The sequence below is a fragment of the Phoca vitulina genome, unplaced genomic scaffold, assembly GCF_004348235.1.
Source record: "Phoca vitulina isolate PV1807 unplaced genomic scaffold, GSC_HSeal_1.0 scaffold13, whole genome shotgun sequence".
In the NCBI taxonomy this organism is placed as follows: domain Eukaryota; kingdom Metazoa; phylum Chordata; class Mammalia; order Carnivora; family Phocidae; genus Phoca; species Phoca vitulina.
The window spans coordinates 40,265,466-40,284,548 of record NW_022589716.1 but is presented as its reverse complement, the minus strand read 5'-3'; the positions used below and the strand labels follow the sequence as shown (position 1 = coordinate 40,284,548).

General features: G+C 55.8%; 1 protein-coding gene across 9 annotated transcripts in view; it reads left to right on the top strand.

Annotated features, from left to right (window-relative positions):
• ATP2B2 (ATPase plasma membrane Ca2+ transporting 2) overlaps nucleotides 1-19,083 on the top strand; it is a 373,717-nt gene that overhangs the window by 339,008 nt on the left and 15,626 nt on the right. For all 9 annotated transcript variants that reach the window (XM_032411924.1, XM_032411931.1, XM_032411928.1 and 6 more), the window contains 8 exons: nucleotides 383-624; nucleotides 1,762-1,996; nucleotides 10,155-10,334; nucleotides 10,525-10,612; nucleotides 13,649-13,755; nucleotides 14,202-14,393; nucleotides 16,951-17,164; nucleotides 18,843-19,054. In XM_032411924.1, coding sequence (XP_032267815.1) covers nucleotides 383-624; nucleotides 1,762-1,996; nucleotides 10,155-10,334; nucleotides 10,525-10,612; nucleotides 13,649-13,755; nucleotides 14,202-14,393; nucleotides 16,951-17,164; nucleotides 18,843-19,054 — 1,470 coding nt within the window. The remainder of the gene's footprint in view (nucleotides 1-382; nucleotides 625-1,761; nucleotides 1,997-10,154; nucleotides 10,335-10,524; nucleotides 10,613-13,648; nucleotides 13,756-14,201; nucleotides 14,394-16,950; nucleotides 17,165-18,842; nucleotides 19,055-19,083) is intronic.

Here is a 19,083-nt window from a genome sequence, read left to right as displayed (position 1 = left end):
CACTTTTAAGACAGAGGTTCTTTCTGGGACAAGGGTGGATTCTGCAGACAGGGAGGGACACACAGGGGGACTCACCTTTATCTGTCATGTTTTCCTTCTCAAGGAAGAAAAATCTGAAGCAAATAGGGCATAATGCTCAGGCTCTACAAAGCTGAATGGAGAGTACATGAGTGTTTCTTTTCTTATTCTCTATCCAGCTTGTAGGTTTGAAAGAGTTCATAGTTTTTAAAAAGCTGATCTTGCTTAACTCCTTTCATCCAGAGCCAGGATTGGGTCTGGGATGGAGAGGGCTGAGGGTGCAGGTGGTGGGGAAAGGGGACAGCCCAGCCCCGGGGCCTCAGAGGCTACCCCCGGTGAGCCGCCCCGGCCTCTCTCCCCACAGCCCCCAGAGAAGGAGGGTGCCCTGCCTCGGCAAGTGGGCAACAAGACGGAGTGCGGCCTGCTGGGCTTCGTGCTGGACCTGAAGCAGGACTACGAGCCCGTGCGCAGCCAGATGCCGGAGGAGAAACTGTACAAGGTGTACACCTTCAACTCCGTGCGCAAGTCCATGAGCACAGTCATCAAGCTGCCCGATGAGAGCTTCCGCATGTACAGCAAGGGTGCTTCCGAGATCGTGCTCAAGAAGTAAGCTGCGCGTGGGAGGTGGGAGGGGAGGAGGGGGGCAGGGAGTGGGGGACCACCAAGTCGTGCAGCGCAGGCTGTCCTGCAGCCTGGGCTGGAGGGTCATCTGGCACCCAGAGTGCAGGGGAGGCTCTGCCCAACGTCCCACAGCAGGACCACCTCCAGGTGCTTTCTCCACTATTTCCTCTTAAAACTTTCTACAGAGAGCCCTCCCTTCCTCCTCCCTACATCACTGAATCACCAGGAAGTTCCACCCAGTATCACTGTTAAATCTCCCTTATTTCACTTCCCTTAGCACAGAGATGGTTGACCATAGTGATGTTCGTTATTAGCCAGCCTACTCTGGCTCCAGGTGCCAGAGATAAGCCTGGAGATCTAAGCAAGTCACTCCCGGTCTCTGGACCTCAGTTTCCCCACTCATACCTTGATGGGATTGGTCTAGCCCAGTGGTTCTCAACTCTGGCTACACATTGGAATCACCCAGGGAGCTTTTAAAAAACCACTGATACAGGGCACCTGGGTGGCTCGGACACTTAAGCATTCGACTCTTGATTTCAGCTCAGGTCATGATCTCAGGGTGGTAAGATCGAGCCCTGTGTTGGGCTCTGCACTGGGCGTGGAGCTGTTGAAGAGAGAGGCTCTCTCTCCGTCTGCCCCTCCCCCCCCTCTAAAAAAATAATAGAAATAAATTGGAACCTTTGGGGTAGGGCTCACACATGGGTATTTATTTATTCGGTGTTCCCCCCAAGCCATTCTAATGTGCAAGCAAGGTCCAGAACCACTAGTCTAGGTTTCATGCCCTTTGAAAACCATTTTAGCTGTGGAACTATTTTTTCAGATGAAATCTTGTGAATATAAGACAGATCAAACTAGATGTGCTCTTGCTGAATGGACTGGGGCAGATATTGCAAGAAGGCTGCCTGATTTCTTTTTGGCTGGTCCTGATTTCATCCCTGCCTGGGGCCCAGGGGCCTGGACCAGCCCTGAAGCATTATGGGAGATGAACTGGACAGACACTGGATGACCAACCACAGCCAGATGGGCATCACTGGGGAGGGGGAGGTGAGCGCGAGCTGGTCAGAGGGAGGATCCTTGGGCCCTTGGCTGGACCTTACCCATCTCCCTCCCATCCGCCCCCAGGTGCTGCAAAATCCTCAATGGGGCAGGGGAGCCCCGGGTCTTCCGGCCCCGCGACCGGGACGAGATGGTGAAGAAGGTGATCGAGCCCATGGCCTGCGATGGGCTCCGAACCATCTGTGTGGCCTACCGCGACTTCCCCAGCAGCCCCGAGCCCGACTGGGACAATGAGAATGACATCCTCAATGACCTAACCTGCATCTGTGTGGTGGGCATTGAGGACCCGGTGCGGCCCGAGGTAAGCCCCCTACCAGCAGGCTTGGAGAGGCTGGGAGTCTGGCCTGCTGGCAAGCTAGCTTAAGGTGCCTCACCTCTCTGAGCCTCTCTGAGCCTCAGTTTCCCTGTAGCATCTACAAGGTTTTCTCTTTACCTACTCCTAAATGCTCAAACTCATAAGACCAGCATAGGCCACGCTTGGCATCAGTCTGCTCAGGACATCGGGCAGCCTGACAGCAGGCATTGCTTTGCCACGGGAGCAGCCCTAGAGCCATCCGCCCAACCATCCAGAAACCTCCCCGTGTTCCCAAGGGACAAGCATGGGGGCTGCCCTGCCTTAGAAGCCTCTTGCCCCATAGGAGCCAGGATCTCCTATAACACATCCATAGGCCTGGGTTCCAGGGTCCCCGTAAAGGAGAGACCCAGAAACTAAGGTCACCGGTATTCAGGAAAACCCCCAGTGTGATGTCACATCAGCAGGTAGAGATCTGTCCATTCAGATCCAGTTTCCCAACCTAGCAGGCTTGCACAGTGACGCAGCCTATAGTCTCGCTTTGTTAGGTCTCCAGGGGCGCAGAGCTAGAAAGTTAGCCAAAGGTCAGACTCTCAGGCAGAAGAGAAGAGGGATGACAGCACCCCTCTCCGGAAGGACCAAGGAAGGTGATGTAGTAAATGCACCTAATGGAGTGCTCAGCTCACACAGGTCTTCAGTCTCCTTTAGCTGCATCTACACCCGGCAGAAAGACAGAATTCAGTGCTGGGCATTGGCAGGGTTGGGGGAGGATGGACATGGGTGCTCAGTCAGATTGCCCAGGCTGAAGAGGCTGTAGGAAGAAGAGAGGGCTGCCTCGAATCTCCAAAACATTGCTGTGGGCAGGCAGAGTGAGTCCTCACCCTGGGGAGCCCCAGAGGGCAGAGCCCAGGAGAGGCCGGCCTCCACGTCATCGGAGGACTAACCCAGCTGCTGGGCCCAGGGCTGATTCCCAGGCCGGCAGGGACTGGGCCCACGTTGGCCCCAGCCGTGGAATTCGGTGATGGGGCCTCTCAGGGCCACCTTCCTCCACCGGAGGCAACTTCATTGTTCCCCACCTGCCCTGACACCATTCCCTAGGGGCCGCTTGCTGTTCCCTGCTCCTTATGGAGCCTCCATTTCCCCTTTTTTCCAGTGAAAAGGGGTAGACAAGGTGTTTTCCAAATTCCCAGCCCTGATATTCTAAGAGTCTGTGTTCCAAAGACCAAGTGAGACTAGAATGTCACAGACATGGACTTTCACGTTTCAGCAGCAAGGAGAAGCATCGTCAGGAGTGTGAGCTCAGGCATCAGACAGACCTGGGATCCTGAGTCCCAGCATTACTGGCTGTGTGACCTTGGGCCAGTTATATAACCTTCTGAGCCTCTGTTTCCTCATCCGTAGACTGGGGATAATAATAGTATTCTGCACTCACACACACCCCAGGATACTATGAGGTATCATGTGCATGACAGATCATGCACATACAAGGAACAGGCAGTGTCAGGCAGGAGGTAGATGGCCTGTAAATGTGGCTCCCCTTCCTCTGTGCCCCTCCCCAGTAGATTCATAACTCTGGATCCAGTGACGGGTAACAACCCCTAACACAGAGCCTGGGCTGTGAAAGGTGCTCATTTAAGTGTGGAATGAATGAATGAGAATGAATGGGACTTGAACACCAATCTTCCAGTACTATGCCTGGTACTCATCTCTCACACCCCCTAGAGGCCCCCACAGGCCTCCTCACTCCCACCCAGAGCCTAGAGCAGCCAAGGCAATTTGTCCCCGGGTGCTTGGCCCTGGAGCCATATGGGTTTTCCCGCAGACTGTGTCTCTCCCTGGACGGACAGGCCATTTATCAGCCTCCCCATGGGATGCCCTCTCATTACCAGCCGCTAATGGGTTCAGGCTTCCCATGACAGTTTATCTCCTTACAGTCTCCACATAGCAGATGAGGCCAGCCTGCGGCTCATTCCCAGAGCTCCTAGCCTATCACCCTGCCTCAGAAGCATCCCCGAGGTGGGGTGGGAAGCGGCATCAGACACATACTTTTTTTGGTCATGACCTGTGCTAATAACAAATGTATTTTATATCATGACCCAATAAGCACATACACTTAACCAAAATAAGGATGTCACAAAGTAATGTGATGCACTTGTAAGTATTTTCTATTTTCTTCTATCTCTTTCTTTTTTTTTAATGCTAGTCACCACCCGCTAAACTGATTTGACAATCCACTAAAGGGGCACGACTGCAGGGTTGAGCACTGTTGACCTAGACCAAGCACTTCCCCACAGCCCCAGTGTGCAGGCGAAAACACTGAGGCCAAGCAGGGACAGTGATGTTCCCCAAGTCTCGCTGTAAGTGGCTGAGCAAATCCAGATTAGAACAGGTTTTCCACCTTCCTGCCCCAGGCCCTGCTCCTGGGTGCCACAGAAATGAAAGGGCAAGTGGTTCTAAGTCAGGAGTGTGAGGAGAGGGAGGACAGGGCCTGAGAAGGCCTTAGCTGGGTCCCTGGCATGTTCCGCTAACAGCATGATTATCCAGAGAAGCTGGCTTCAGGCACAGACTTCAGGCAAAGACTCCCAGCAGGGCTGGGAGCACTTTCATCCTGCAGGGCCCTACATTGGAGAAAGGGGGCCTGGATCCAAGCCCCAACTCTCACTCACAAGCCACTTGCCCTCTCTGTGCCTTGGTCTTCTGATCTGTAAAATGGGAGGTTGGCCCAGATGCCCCTCAGGTCCCTGCCAAGCTCCAACATTCTGAGCTGGCTGACGGGAAGGCTTTCCCTGACAACTTTCTTTGCTTCTGTCAAGTGAGTGCATCCTTGATGGTGACCTCCTCTCTCCCCTGGGCTTTCCCCCAGGATGTATATTTCGATGTTGTAAGCTGTGTTGGGGAGCAGGGACTTACTAGGGTGACAAAGCAGGGTCAAGGGACACGGGTTCTAATCCCACTCCTAACACTCCCTCACAGAAAGCCTTCAGGTGCATCTCTTCCCTGGGTCTCCGTTTCCCCATCCAAACAATGAAGAGTTGGACATTCCCAAGTGAGGGACACCAGCAGGGTTGCTGGTGACACTGCTTGGAAGTATAAAAGCTCTGACCTGTTGATTCAGGATTTCCAAGTAGGGTGGGGATGGCTTTTGATTTATTTGGGTTTTAGGCTGGGGGATTTACACACACGGAGCCAAATTCCAGTGGTTCAATAGCACAGACAAGATGAAGTAACCTCCCATGCCACCCCCAGGCCCCTGGTTCCCGCCTCACAGGCAGCCACCGTCACCAGCTTCTTGGGTGACCTTAGGGGAGTGTCTATGCCTACAGTTTGGGGCAGGCTCTCCCAGGCAACCCTGAGGCTGGCCGGAGCAGAAGCCTCAGCCTGGGCCACCTCTAGGGTCCTACAAACATTTTCAGATTCCTTCCTCAACTGCCACTGGAACACAAACTACCTCCCTCAGTTTTCTCATCTGTCAAGGGGACAAATCACGTTGTCTTCCTCCCATGAGAAGACAGAAGACGGAACGGATCAAAACAGGCTTGCCGATCATCCCCCAGACACATATAAGACGCTGCCTCGGGTACATTTTCCGACACTGACTGAAGCCACTGCGGATAAAGCCATGAGAAGAGCAGCAGTCTGGGATTTGCCAGGTTATCCGGGGGTATTTAGAGCCCTTGCAGTCACAGAGAATGGGTGTCACCAGCAACAACAGATGTTTAAAAGCCTTCATTTAATGAAAACAGGAAACGCCCATTTTCTGGCTGTTTTTCCTCCGTGAGAAAACTCTTGGATAATTTTAGCAAAAGAAGGAATTTTTTTTAAATTTTACAGCTATTTTGTCTATGTGGAAAGTATATTTCAACCAGATCGGTGCTTCTGTGGCTTGTCTTAATCATCTCTGGATCCTCAGTGCCCAGAGCAGCTAGATGTTTGTCAAACGAATGAACGAGTGAGCAATACAAGGAAATGCAGAGTGCAGTTTAAGGAAGCACCCCATTGGGTTGGAGGAGTCCAGAATGGCTTTATGAGTAGAGGGCATTTCACCTGAAAGAGGGAGAGACTCCCAGATTACAGGAGAGAGGGTGTTCTAGGCGGAGGGAACAGCGCAGGCAAACGCAGATGGGTGAGAGTCTAGTGAATACCCCCGTTGGATTTATGAGAGAAATGGGTAGGAGGGGAGCCCGGAGCTAAATTGTGAAGGGTTGGCATGTCCCCATCCAAATCCATTCACCAGGCTTTGAGGGGCTTAAGCAGAGAGATGTTTCATGATGACCCGTGTGCCCTGTGCCTGGCCCCTGGATGGGTCCTGAGCAGTTGGCGGTCCCTGCCTTCTGGAGCCCACAGCCTAATGAAATGTCCAGTGAAAGGGGACGAGTAAGCAGACCCATAGCACATGCGAGCGTAAAGCCAGACTGAAGTACAACAAAGACGTCCAGTTACAGGGCCCACTGCCCAGAAAGGTGGCCGAGGAGGCTCTCGGGTGTGTCCAGGTCCATCTGGAATCCCCCCACAGGTAGGTCACAGGCCTCTAAGGTACCTGACTCAGGAATCGTGGTGGCATGCCCACACCATCCCACCACCCCAAACAAATGGCTGCCTCTCCCCGGTCCCCAGACACCAGCTGTGCCCCACCCCCCACTGCATCTGCCTCCATACCCTCAACATCTCTCCCCATCTCCCGGAGCAGAAAGAACAAGCACAGAAGACCATGGTCAGGTGCATTGCCAGGCACCCTACCCCCCACCACCAGCATCTATTGTTCCCATGCTTGGTGCCCTTTGCCCCCATCACAGCATCGCCCAGCCTCGCTGAGGGGTGCAGACTATCATCCCCACTTTATAGGTGAGGAAGCCAACACTCAGGTGGATCCCCAGGGCAAAGCCCAACCCAGCCTTTTGGCCCCTGAGCCCTCTCCCCCAAGGGCAGAGAAGCCTCCACCACACAGAGGAAAGTGTGGGGGCCAGAAAAATTAGCTGCCTCCTTTTTCTCCCCAAGCCAGCTTGTTTTGGGGAACCCCAGAGGGTGGGAATTCCAAGCAGGCAGATTTCAGCTCCCTGAGACAGCCTTGAAAGCGTTAAGTCTTTCTAAAACACGGTACCAGACACCTCGTCCCCAGTTCAGAACTTACCATGGCCCCCAGGCCTGGTACCAAGCCCCTGATTCCAGCACCTTCTGACCGCAGGCCCTTCTCCAGCTTCATGGCCACTGGCTCCTGCCTCACATCTTCCTCAGCCTCAGCCCCTCCAGATCACCTGTCACGCTCTTTCTACAGCACCCTTCCCAGATTCTCTGCCAGTGCATCTCAAGGGACACTTTTCTGTGGCCCGGGCCACAGTGAAGTGGTCATCTGCATAGCTCCAGCCTGGGCACAGCGCCAGGCGCCAGAGCCTCAGTTAGTGTTGGATGAACAGAAGCAGCTCAAACATCCCCTTCTCCAGGAAGCTTTCCCAGATTTCTCCTCTCCATCTACTTCCTTCTGAAGGAATGGCACCTTCCTCTGTGCTCCCAGAGCCCTTTGTACAGAGATCTTTACCAAAGCCCCTGCCTCCTACAAGAGTACAAGTCAGACCCAGACCACCTGCTCTCATCTGAAAGAAGAATGATTATGTGAAAGGGTATGATAGACTTGTTCCACTGTGGAATGGTCAGCCTTGGAGTGGGTGAGCACCCTGTCATCAGAAGCCTGCAAGCAGAGGCTGGCTGGCCATCCGTGGGATGCCTAGCCGGAGATCTGGGCAACGAGCAGAAAGTCAGAGAGTCATGACCTGAAGCCCCTTCCAACTCCAAGTCCCCAAGCGTCTTTGAATCAAACATAACCTGAATTATTCCTTTGAAGGCAGGAGCCAGATAAGGTGTATGTCCCCTAAAGAGCAGTGGTTCTTTCCTTTCCCCTGGAACAGGAGACAGCAGGGGGCTGCCGTCCCGGTTACAGCCATGGGGAGGACATCAATAAATTATGTAAGCAGGATGTTGGACGTTCCACATCCCCGCTCCCTCTGGCTCTGTACAAAGAGGTCACGTTCGCCTGGGTGAGCCGCCGCTGTGGCACGAGGCAGAGGCCTTGCTCACGTGGCCCCCAAGCCCTGAGGGGGCACCAGAAGCCTCGTCCCTGGGCCCTGGAAATGCACCCAGAGGAGACCTGTGGTCAGCTTACCCTGCTCCAGCCCTGGGGACGAGGAGATCACTACCTGTCACCACAGAGCTGGTCTCTAATACCATTCTGGGAGCTGGAGGGGCCTCCTGACCTTGGCCTCTTCACGGCATTTGTTCCTTGCTCTGCCACAAGATGACCGTGCTCGGGAGTCTTGATTTTCTCTACAAGCAGCAAGGGGGAGCCCCTGAAGGAGAGTGACACCCAGGCGGAACTTTAGGCAGGTCGCTGGTGGTCAGGTAGGAGAACGATGGAAGAGGGACAAGGCCAGAGGCAGGGAGACTGGGGAGGGGCTAGGCAGTGACCCCAGCTTGGAACGTGGTGCTCTGTGCTGAAGGAACAGCAGGTGCTGTGGATGGGGGAGGACAGAGGCTAAAGATTTTCAAGATTAATCCTTGTTTTTAAAATTCCTAAGGGCAGGAAGGGGACCAGTGGGCAGGAGCTGTCCACAGTCAGGTTTTGAACCAATGTTCTAATTCTTATATGAGTTTGCTGGGGCCTCCATAACAAAGTAGCACAGATTGGGGGCCTCCAACAACGAACTGGACTGCCTCACAGTTCTGGAGGCCGGAAGTCCAAGATCACGGTGTTGGCAGGGTTGGTTTCTTCTGAGGGCTGTGAGGGAGAATCTGCTTCAGATCTTCTCCCCACCCCCAGCGCCCACACCCCCCCCAAGGTCAAGGGGGTTTGCTGGGAATCTCCAGCGTTCCTTGACTTGTGGCAGCAACACACAATCTCTGCCTTCATCTTCACGTGACATTCTCCCTGAGTGCGTGTCTGGGTCCAAATTTCCCCTCTTCATAAAAACCCCAGTCACATTGGCCGAGGGCCACCCTACCGACCTCAACTTGATTACCTCTATAAACACCCTATCTCCCAGTAAGGTCACATTCACAGGCACTGGGGGTTAAGACTTAAATGTATGTGGGGGGGGTGGCCACAGTTCAGCCCATAACAGTCTGCAGACCCTCTCAGCAGTGGCTTGGCAGAGTGGGAATGGGGGTGAGCTCCCCAGGCACTATGATATGCAAGAGGAGTGGGAGTCAGACTCCACCTTTCCAAGCCTGAGATTCTAAAGTGCTTTGGTCTTCTGGTACAACTAGATTTTCTGCCCTTCATATGTCCTCTTCAACTCAAAGACGTTTTGCAGCAAATAGCAAATAATACCTTATTATTTTATCATTGGTCACTGCCCATGGGTCAGAATCCCTTGTTCAGTTGATCTGGGTTGTGTGTAAAGGCCTGCAGCAGCTCCAGGCTGGTTTCTGCATCCTAATTGCTGGGCAAATAAATCCACAGCTCTGCATTGGAGCAGGGAGGGGGGCTCGTGCTTACCCCCTTCTGACTGTGGGTCTACTCTGGCCTGATTGGCCCAGACATCAGTCTGTCATTACAGTCAGGGAGGGCAGGAGGCAGTCCTTACTCTCTCGTGGCAATGTCCTATTTTGCATGAAGTATAATCATTTGTATTTATTCTAAGGCAGTGTCACATTCTGTAAATGAAATGCTCCCAAATGTAGTGTCCCGCCAACCCCCACAAAAAAAAAAAAAAAAAAAAAAACCTGAAAATACGTGAGCATATTTCTCTTTGAGTTTGTAGGAATTGTGCATGTGGATAAAGCAGGGACACATTCCTCTGCAATTGTAGAGTGTTCTGCCCCTGCCTGGGGTGTTATTGAGGTCTTTCTCAAAGTCCTTGCCCAGATCAGGATAACCAGTGGTTTCATGTTAGAAGGGACCATCACAGTGTTAGGTGGTAGCTGCCTGGGACTCTACCGAGAATTCTGAGACCACATCAGGGTTTAATCATCGGATTCTGTGATCGATTAATAATGCCTGCCATGGGCACAGGAAGGAAGGAGATGGTCTACATGCCATATGTGCTATCAGTATCTCATGGTCATGCAGGCCCCTTCCACTGGAGCTGCCCATGAACAGGGCTCACTCTGGAATCCATAGGGCGGTGAGGGCCTACCCTAGGAGCGCTCATCCCCATTGCCCCTGCCCTCCCACCAGGTCCCAGAAGCCATCCGCAAGTGCCAGCGGGCAGGCATCACCGTCCGCATGGTCACAGGTGACAATATCAACACGGCCCGGGCCATCGCCATCAAGTGTGGCATCATCCATCCTGGGGAGGACTTTCTGTGCCTGGAGGGCAAGGAGTTCAACCGGAGGATCCGCAATGAGAAGGGGGAGGTACATGCCCAGCACAAGGAATCCTCAGCGGGATGAGCTGGGGGGGGGGGGCAGGCCCTGGGAGGCATGGGGCCACATGACTGTACAGAGACCAGCCAGTGTGCCTCTCAGAGCCCGGTGACTTTGGGTGAGTCCCCTCCCTTCTCCAGGCCTCAGTTTCTCTCTGACCCCCTCCCCCATCCCTCTCCAGATTGAACAGGAGCGAATTGACAAGATCTGGCCAAAGCTCCGGGTGCTGGCTCGCTCCTCCCCCACGGATAAGCATACCCTCGTGAAAGGTAAGACTGGGGGGGCAGTTCTGAGGCCAGAATCTCCTCCTCTCCTGGTGCCTGCAGCTTCTTTCCAGGACAGAGGGCTTTGGCACAGGGCTCCCCGCACCTGGCAACACCCTTGCCTCACCCCATTGCAGCCCTGGGAGTCCCTCTAAGGACCACAGGGAGATGGGGAGGTTGTGAGTCTTCTCTCTGGGTTCCACTTCTTCTAGGAAGCAATGGGACTGGGCCTGTCTAGGTCTAAAACTCTTAGCTTGAGGGTAAAATAGGGCCCACAGACATGTTGTATTTGGCTGGTATAGTGCCCTTTTTTATGTTGAATTTGGGTGGGTTTATACAAACTCTCCCCTCACATTTGAATCAGTCTTCACCACTCCTTATCGTCTGCCATCCAGCCCACTTCACTCACTTATGTTCTCAGTCTGGCCTCAGAGCTTGTGAGTTTGAGATCCTTGGTCTGCCTGGTCTCTGAGGACCCCAACCAACATCTGTAACGGGGACCCCAAAGGTGGGCCATCCTGGGAATAGCAGCCTGAGAGATGAGGCCAAAAGCTAGCATCCTTCTCCTTCCCTGTCTTCCTCCAGAGAGAGGGCATACCACTTGTTGAGCCCAGGTCGGTGGCCAGGTGCTGGGCCCTTTTAGAGTCATACAGCCCTGGCTTCAAGTCCTGGCTCGGCCACTAACCTGTTCTATACCCTTGGGCAAGTCCCTCCTCTTCTGGGACTCAATTCCTCCATCTTTAAAATGGCCATAGAAGGGCAGGTTTCTGCTGAGGTCATCCCTAGGGCATCTTGGATTCCTCTCCCAAAATGTTGCCCAAGGACATTAATAGAGGCAGATCTGGCTTGGGGACAGAAACACAGCACCCCAGAATCACAGATACCAGAGCAAGAGGCCCCCCAACCTATCCCCATTTCTTTTTCAATCTCTCACTCATTTGTTTACTCATTCTCTTGATACGTGTTTTTGAAGGATCTACTAAGTGCCAGACCCAGCTCTTGGCAGACATAGTCCTTCCCTCTTGAAATTCATGGTCCAGATTCCATCCAGCAGACATTAAATAGGTTTCCTTGCACAGACCTAGAGCCTGTATCGGTGGAAGAGAAGGGTGGGGCCCTCTGTTGGCCTCTCACTCAGGCTGGGGATGGATGTCACATCATAGGCCATCAAAGGTGGGTTGAGGGTCCCGGAGAAAGGGCCTGTGTTTCAGGCGGGGCAGAGAACTGCACTGTGAAAGACCAGAGGCAAAGATTTCCAGATACCTTCAAGAAGTGGAAAGAAGTTCACTTGGCCAGGCAGGAGGAAAATTTGGCCCCCTCCCTACTCTGGAGGAGCATGTAGGCAGGCGGAGGAACCCGGCAGTAACGAAGGCGACAAATGCCTGGTAGACAGAGGCTGGAGGCTGATTCTTGGCTGAGGACTTGGACCGCCGCCAGCTGGGGGGAGCAGCCCGGGATGACTCCCAGAGCACATGGCCTTGGAGCTGGACCTGAAGAGGGCGGACCTTGAACACATGCAAAGGGCTAGGGGGTGGTTGCGGCTACAAAGGCTTCTCAAGCCTCTGGTCCCATTCCCTCCCTCATCCCACGGGCTGCTGCTTGCCAGGACAGGACAGGGAGAGACACATACAGGAGCTACGGTGATCTGATGAGGGTGGGTGAGCGTCCTTGGGGAGTCACTTTCCCCAGGGGGCGTGGCATCTGAGCTGAGACTACAGGTGCGGGACAGGCACAGCTGGCGGGGGACAGCCCGGGCAGACAGGGGCGAGGGAGCCGGCATTGCAGACGGAGAGCCATTCCTATGACTGGAGCACAGATTGGGGGCGGCCAGGGATGAGAGATGAGACGATCAGAGAATGAGTGAGGCCTGACCACCAGGGACTTCGAAATTTCTGAATGGAGCTAAGAACATGGATGTCACCCTGAGGCCAGCGTGGGGAGTGAGAGAATGATTCTCAGCTTGGGGAAGGGGACAGGTCAGTCCCGGGGGTTCGAGAGAAATCCCGGCGTTGCTATGCAGAGTGAACAGGTAGCCTGGGGTTGGTGGGGAGCAGGGGGGATGCTAGTGGCAGAGGGGATGGGGACAGAGAAAAGTGAAATGGTTCCCGTGGGATCTTGGAGCAGAATCTGCAGGCCTTGGTGATGGATGTGAGGTGCAGGATGAGAGAGGGACATGCCAAGAGTGACATTCAAATTTCTGTCCTGTCCATGGACATATCAAACTCCACATGTGTCCAATGATGACATCTTTCACCCGCCCTTTCCACCGGCCCCAGCTCAGTGACAGGGCTACATGCCATCTCTTTATTCTATTTGTTGAATCTTTTCTTTTTATTTATTTTTTATTCTTTTTTTTAAGATTTTATTTATTTGAGAGAGAGAACAAGAGAGAGAGAGTGGACTGGGGGTGGAGAGGAGCAGAGGGAGAGCAAGAAGCAGACTCCCCGCGGAGCAGGGAGCCCGACGTGGGGCTCGATCCCAGGACCCCAGGATCATGACCTGAGCCGAAGGCAGACACTAAACGGACCCAGCCACCCAGGCGCCCCTCAATATTTTATTGAGGGTGAATGTCTGGAGAGAGGTCAAGGCCAGTTGATAGGTCAGGGGTCGTTGGCAAATGGCACAGCCCAGGCCTCCTCAGGAGTGACTGGACCCCCAGGTAGAAGGTGCTGAGGGAGCAGATGGTGGGAGAACAGAGGAGCTCCTGGAACCCAGGCAGAGGGGCAGGTGTTTCCAGCTGGGGTGGCCACCGGCATGGCCAAGGGCTGCAGAGAGGGAAGAGAGTGCTGGAGAGGCCGTCGGGGCCCAGACCACAGAGGGCCACAAGCCAGCACGGGGCTCAGGTGCCCAACATGCCCTGCAGGTGGGCAAGCCTGGAGCTGGGGAGAGTCACAGCAAGAGGAGGGGGAGGGGGGGCAGGGCAGGGGCCAGAGAGGAGGCTGGGCCCGGCCGGAGGTCCTCCCGACGATCAGGGCCGGCCCGGCTGCCTCTGCCCCACGGAGTGTCCCGGGGCCCTGAGCACCCTCGTGCCCCGCCCCACAGGCATCATCGATAGCACACACACCGAGCAGCGCCAGGTGGTGGCCGTGACCGGGGATGGCACCAACGACGGGCCTGCACTCAAGAAGGCCGACGTGGGCTTCGCCATGGTAGGGGCAGCTCGCCGCGGGCCCTGGGGTGGTGCCTGGCAAGAGCTCATAGGCAGGGGGTGTGGGCAACTCAGCCTCGAACTGGCTGTGTGGGGACCCCCGGTTCACACTCAGCTCACCCACCATCTACCTCACGTGCCCAGTGCTCTCAAGGCTCAGCCTGGCCCCCTGGGGTCTTCCTGGAAGGGTGGAAGAGGGCTGCCTGCCGTGATGGGTGTGGGGGAGGATGGGCCAGGGAAAGGCTTCCAGAAGGCGGAGTTGGCCTCAGGGGCCGGGTCTGTGAGGAGTACACGCACACACCCCCCGCGCGGTCTGGCCGAGCTGGGCAGTTGGGAGGAGGCATGTGGGGGGCTCTATAGGACTGAGGGTGTGCAGGGGATGAGAACAGTGTTGCTCGAGCTGCTCACCACCCCCTAGCCGCCCCAAACAGGCTCCTGTCCCCACAGGGCATCGCAGGCACGGACGTGGCCAAGGAGGCCTCGGACATCATCCTAACGGATGACAACTTCAGCAGCATCGTCAAGGCAGTGATGTGGGGCCGCAATGTCTATGACAGCATCTCCAAATTCCTGCAGTTCCAGCTGACGGTCAACGTGGTGGCTGTGATCGTGGCCTTCACGGGTGCCTGCATCACGCAGGTGGGTCCTCCGGGGCGGGGGGGGGGGGGGGCAGGCGGGCAGGATGGGGCATGCCAAAGCCTGGGGGAGCCTCTGCCTAGGGCCAGGAGTTGCATCACAGACCTCAGGTGCAGGCACCAGCCTGAGGAAACGAAGCTCAGCAAGGTGGGGGGCTGGCCCAAGGTCATCTGGCAAATGGGAGATGTCAAGCCTCACCCCCATGGCTGCCTGACCTGGTCCTCCCTCCAGGAGGCAGAAGAGGTCATCCTGGAAGGAAGGCAGAGCCCCCAGAGGGAGGCAGGGCAGGGCGGGGCCCAAGGGAGGTCAGGCGACCAGCTGGGGGTAAGGAGCCAGCAGGGCCCTGGGGGCAGGAGTGTGACGGGAGAGGCCTGTTTGCCTGGGGCCCTGAGGCCAGGTTGGGACTCCTTGTCACTGGGAGGGGCAGTTGTCTGTCAGGATCACCATCTGGGTCATGAGCAGCCCCATCCTGAGCTCAGGGGAAGCCAGCCAGCAGGCCTGCATGTCTTCAGCCTCACTGCTTCCTCACCCAGCCCCATGAGGTGGGAATTATGATGATCCCCATTTTACAGAAGCAGAAACTGAGGCTCAGAGGCTGGACCAGCCAGGAACTGCCATTGTTCCTGCAGCCTCCTGCCTCCCCCTAGGGGCTGACCAGCCTGGCCTGGGGAGGAAAGGGCCAGTATTCCAAGGCCTCCCAGCAATCACGTGGGTAGACAAGCTCCTGCCCACAGAGAGGAGCCCCCAGAGGCCCAAAACACAGCACTGCCCTGGAGTGCTTTGTGGCCTTAGGAATGCTGCTCCCCTCTGCTGCATTCTGAGCGCCTGGGGCTGCATGTGGCAGCACCCAGTACCCTCTCCTGAGAGTCAGAGCTGGGAGGTGGCTGGTGGGTCCCTTCTGCTGAAAGGGCCCTCTCCTGGTCTGTGGGCGAGAGACTCCCTCTAGTGGTGGCTTGGGGAACACTCCCGCAGCACAGCCGCTCCTGCAAGGCTTCCTGGGGACCCCACTGATGATGCCAGATGGAGAAACAGGTTCAAAGAGGACTGCCGGTCTGCCTAAGGCTTTAGATTGAGTTGGTGGCAGGGCCATGTAGGCCTTGGTGGGGAGATGGGGGGTCCCGACCCTGAAACACATGTAAACAGAGAAGGCTGATGAGCAGGAAAAAGCCTCAGGACATGGGGAAGGTGGCTGCTCCAGGGCACAGGTGGGAGAGGCGGCCTGGAGGAAGGGGTTCTGATGCATCTAGGAGGTGAGTGAGTATGGGGTGCAGGCAGAGTGGGCCTCGGGGGCTGCACTGAGAAATGATAGAGGAGTGAAGAACTACTCAGTTTAGGCTATTAGGCTTACAGGGTCAGTGGGCTTCCTGAAGGAGGTGTTCCACTGTGGATGAAGCTAACACCAGAAGGGGAGGTCTGGGCTGTAGAGAGGGTGATGCTAGGGAGAGGTGGGTGCCGCCAGCCAGGGTGACAGGTGTGGAGAGGAAAGCAGGGCTGAGGAAGGGGCCGTGGGGGGCACAGAATTAAAAGACCGGGGAAGAGGTGCCCTGAGGGAAGGGAGGAGGAACATTCTCAGAGAGGCTGAAGAGGGCCAGGAGAGTGGGGTCAGGGGCCAGGAGGAGACAGTGGCCAAACAAGGCAGGGAGGTCAGTGAGAGGAGGCTGGAAAATGTGTCTCTCAATTGGTGAGAAGGAAGGTGCTGGTGACCTTGGAGAAAGGGATTTGGGGGACATGGAAAGGCCAAAGTCTGCCTGCCAAGGACAAGGTACTTGTGGGTACAAGGGAGGAGAGGACAGCAGATCAGCTCCTCGAGGCAGTGTACCCCACATGATGGGATTGTGCACAGAGCGGTATGACTGTATGGTCCCAGTCTCAGCCAGAGAGAGGCGTGGAAGGATCCACACCAGAATGTGGATGGCGGCCGCCTGTAAGTGACAAGATCATTGATGAGTTTTAGCTTCCTCCGCTATTCCCTACTTGCCCAAATTTTCTACCATGGAAGTATGTTATTTCTGGAATCATAGATACACACAATAATTGCTTAAGTTAAAGTGGGACAATGAGGTAAGAAGGAACTTGGTGGTAGCGACAAGGGGACAGGGGTCACAGGCGCTGTTGGTGGGACAGCAGAGACCAGAGCCTTGGATACTGGAGGGGAAAGCAGTAGGAGGCTGAGCAGATGGGATCTATGCTGGAGACGGGGGAGAGCTTGGCCTTAGCCAGGAGAGATGTGTCCACAGGGGCTGAAGGGGTGGACAGCACATGGTGGGGAAGTGGGTGAATTTACCAGAAGGCAGGGAGCTGCTGACCATCATGCCTAGAAGACTCAATTTTCTCCTTGGGGGAGAACACAGGTAGGCGGGTCTAGGCTGTTCTCCAGAGAAGGGAAGGCCCAGCAATCCTGCGGGGTGCCTGTTCAGGAGGCCAGCTGAGGGCAGACCCACTGGGCAGAGTCGGCTCAAGACGCCACCAACAAGCTGCTGAGGCCCACACCCGGCCCTTCGTAGCAGCTGGTGGGGCCGGCCTCCCCTGTGACAGCCTTCCCCACCACTGCTGTCTCCAGGACTCCCCTCTGAAGGCCGTGCAGATGCTCTGGGTGAACCTCATCATGGACACGTTCGCCTCACTGGCGCTGGCCACTGAGCCGCCCACCGAGACCCTGCTTCTGAGGAAGCCATATGGCCGCAACAAGCCCCTCATCTCACGGACCATGATGAAGAACATCCTGGGCCACGCCGTCTACCAGCTCACCCTCATCTTCACCCTGCTCTTTGTTGGTGAGTCCCCCACCGGCCCACCTGGGACACCCCGGCCTGGACCCAGCGTTCTGGATTCACATCTGCCCTCTTGTCTGCCGTGAAGTCACAGGGGCCCAGGGCAGTGAAGTGAGCTGCTCAAGGTCACATAGCAAGTCTTGGGCAGAGCCGGACCCTGTCTCAGGCCTGGCCAACCCCAAAGCCAGGGCTCTTCCACTGATGACAGCTCCAGACGCTGAGTACACACTAGGCCATGTGGCACCCAAGTGTTGACTCATGCCTCTCACACCCGCCCTGGAGGAGCCTGAGGCTCTGGCCCCTTCTCCGACCCATTCCCGCACCTCATCCGTGCCCCGTGCAGGCATCCTCACTGAGACCTCCCCAGGGAGGGACCAAACGCCTCAGAGCCACCAACTATTCCCACAGCGTTTTCCTTTAGGCTGCTTGCTTCATTTAGGTCTTTCCCACCCGCAGTGGGGCAGGCGCCTGTGCTCCACCACACATTACAGGGAGTGCCCCGAGGCACACGGAGGTGAGCCGACCTGCAGCCGAACTGGGGAGCCTGGGGAGATACCAGGCCCGGTTTCCTCGGGTGTTTCAGAGATGATGCGGGCAAAGCCTACCCCTGGGTCACGGAGAGTCCCAGAGTGGGAAGGGGCGGGCCCACAGTCACACAGGGAGTCAGGGCCAGCCAGGAGTCCCCAGCATGGGCAGAGCCCCTCCGCGTGAGGAGCTGGGCTTTCAATGCCAGCGAGCACTTGCCCTCAAAGTCCAGAGTACAGATGTGGGTAGGGCATGGATCCTATTCCCCAAAGGGCAGTCCTCTTGTATGAATTTGGAAGGTGATGTGTTGGCAGGACTATTGTCAAGAGTATTTTTAGTCTTCGAAGAAGCCATGTGAATGCAAAACTAGGAGAGAAGGCTGCTGGGTGGGGGTTCCTGGTTTACTTACTGGCTTCCCCCCTTGAGCACCTACTCTCAGCAGTCTTGGATTCAGCTAGACACCTCACACTAAGAAAACCCCACAAGCCCTCCTGGCACCAGCTTACACAGCTTTGCCAAAAAATGTAGAATGGCACTGGGCCTGTCATCAGTGCGTGTCCACACAGCAAACCGGGGGGCTACTCTCCACCCATCATGTGATAACTCAGGTACAAGAGAATGAGGCCACTGGGTGGAGCCAGCCTGGCCTAGAAACCCCAACATCCACATAGCAATCGATATTTCCTATAAGAGCCCCAGAAGCTTCCAGAGGTCTCAGCAAGGGTCACAGTCAGTTACAAGAAGCACCACTTTCAGGGGAGCCCAAGGCCATGACCTCCCACCGGGGATTCCTGGTTCATACCCTGTCCTCCCAATCTTCCCAGTCCAGATGAGTTTGCCAACTGGAGGTCACTTTCAATAAGCAGTGTCAGCCGACAGGAGAGCTTGCATTCCACCTTTATCAGATTTCCACAGAAAAGTGGAATAAAATTCACCCAACATCTTTCTCCCTAGAGAAGAAAGGGTTTTGTCATCCCTCCACTCACTCAGGACCACCCAACAGTGCAGGCTCACCCCGCCCCCTGACATCCAGAGCACCGCCTCTGTCTCTGCCTGACCCACCCGGCTGCGCGGAAGAGGCCCCCACTCAGGGCCCGGCGTCCCCCCCCCCCCAGCCGAGGCCCTCAGCCCCACTCCTGCCCTCTCGACTTGGCAGGCGAGAAGATGTTCCAGATCGACAGCGGGAGGAACGCGCCCCTGCACTCGCCACCCTCGGAACACTACACCATCATCTTCAACACCTTCGTCATGATGCAGCTCTTCAATGAGATCAATGCCCGCAAGATCCACGGCGAGCGCAATGTCTTCGATGGCATCTTCCGGAACCCTATTTTCTGCACCATCGTGCTGGGCACCTTTGCCATCCAGGTAGCCAGGCCCCCACCCCAACCTGGGCC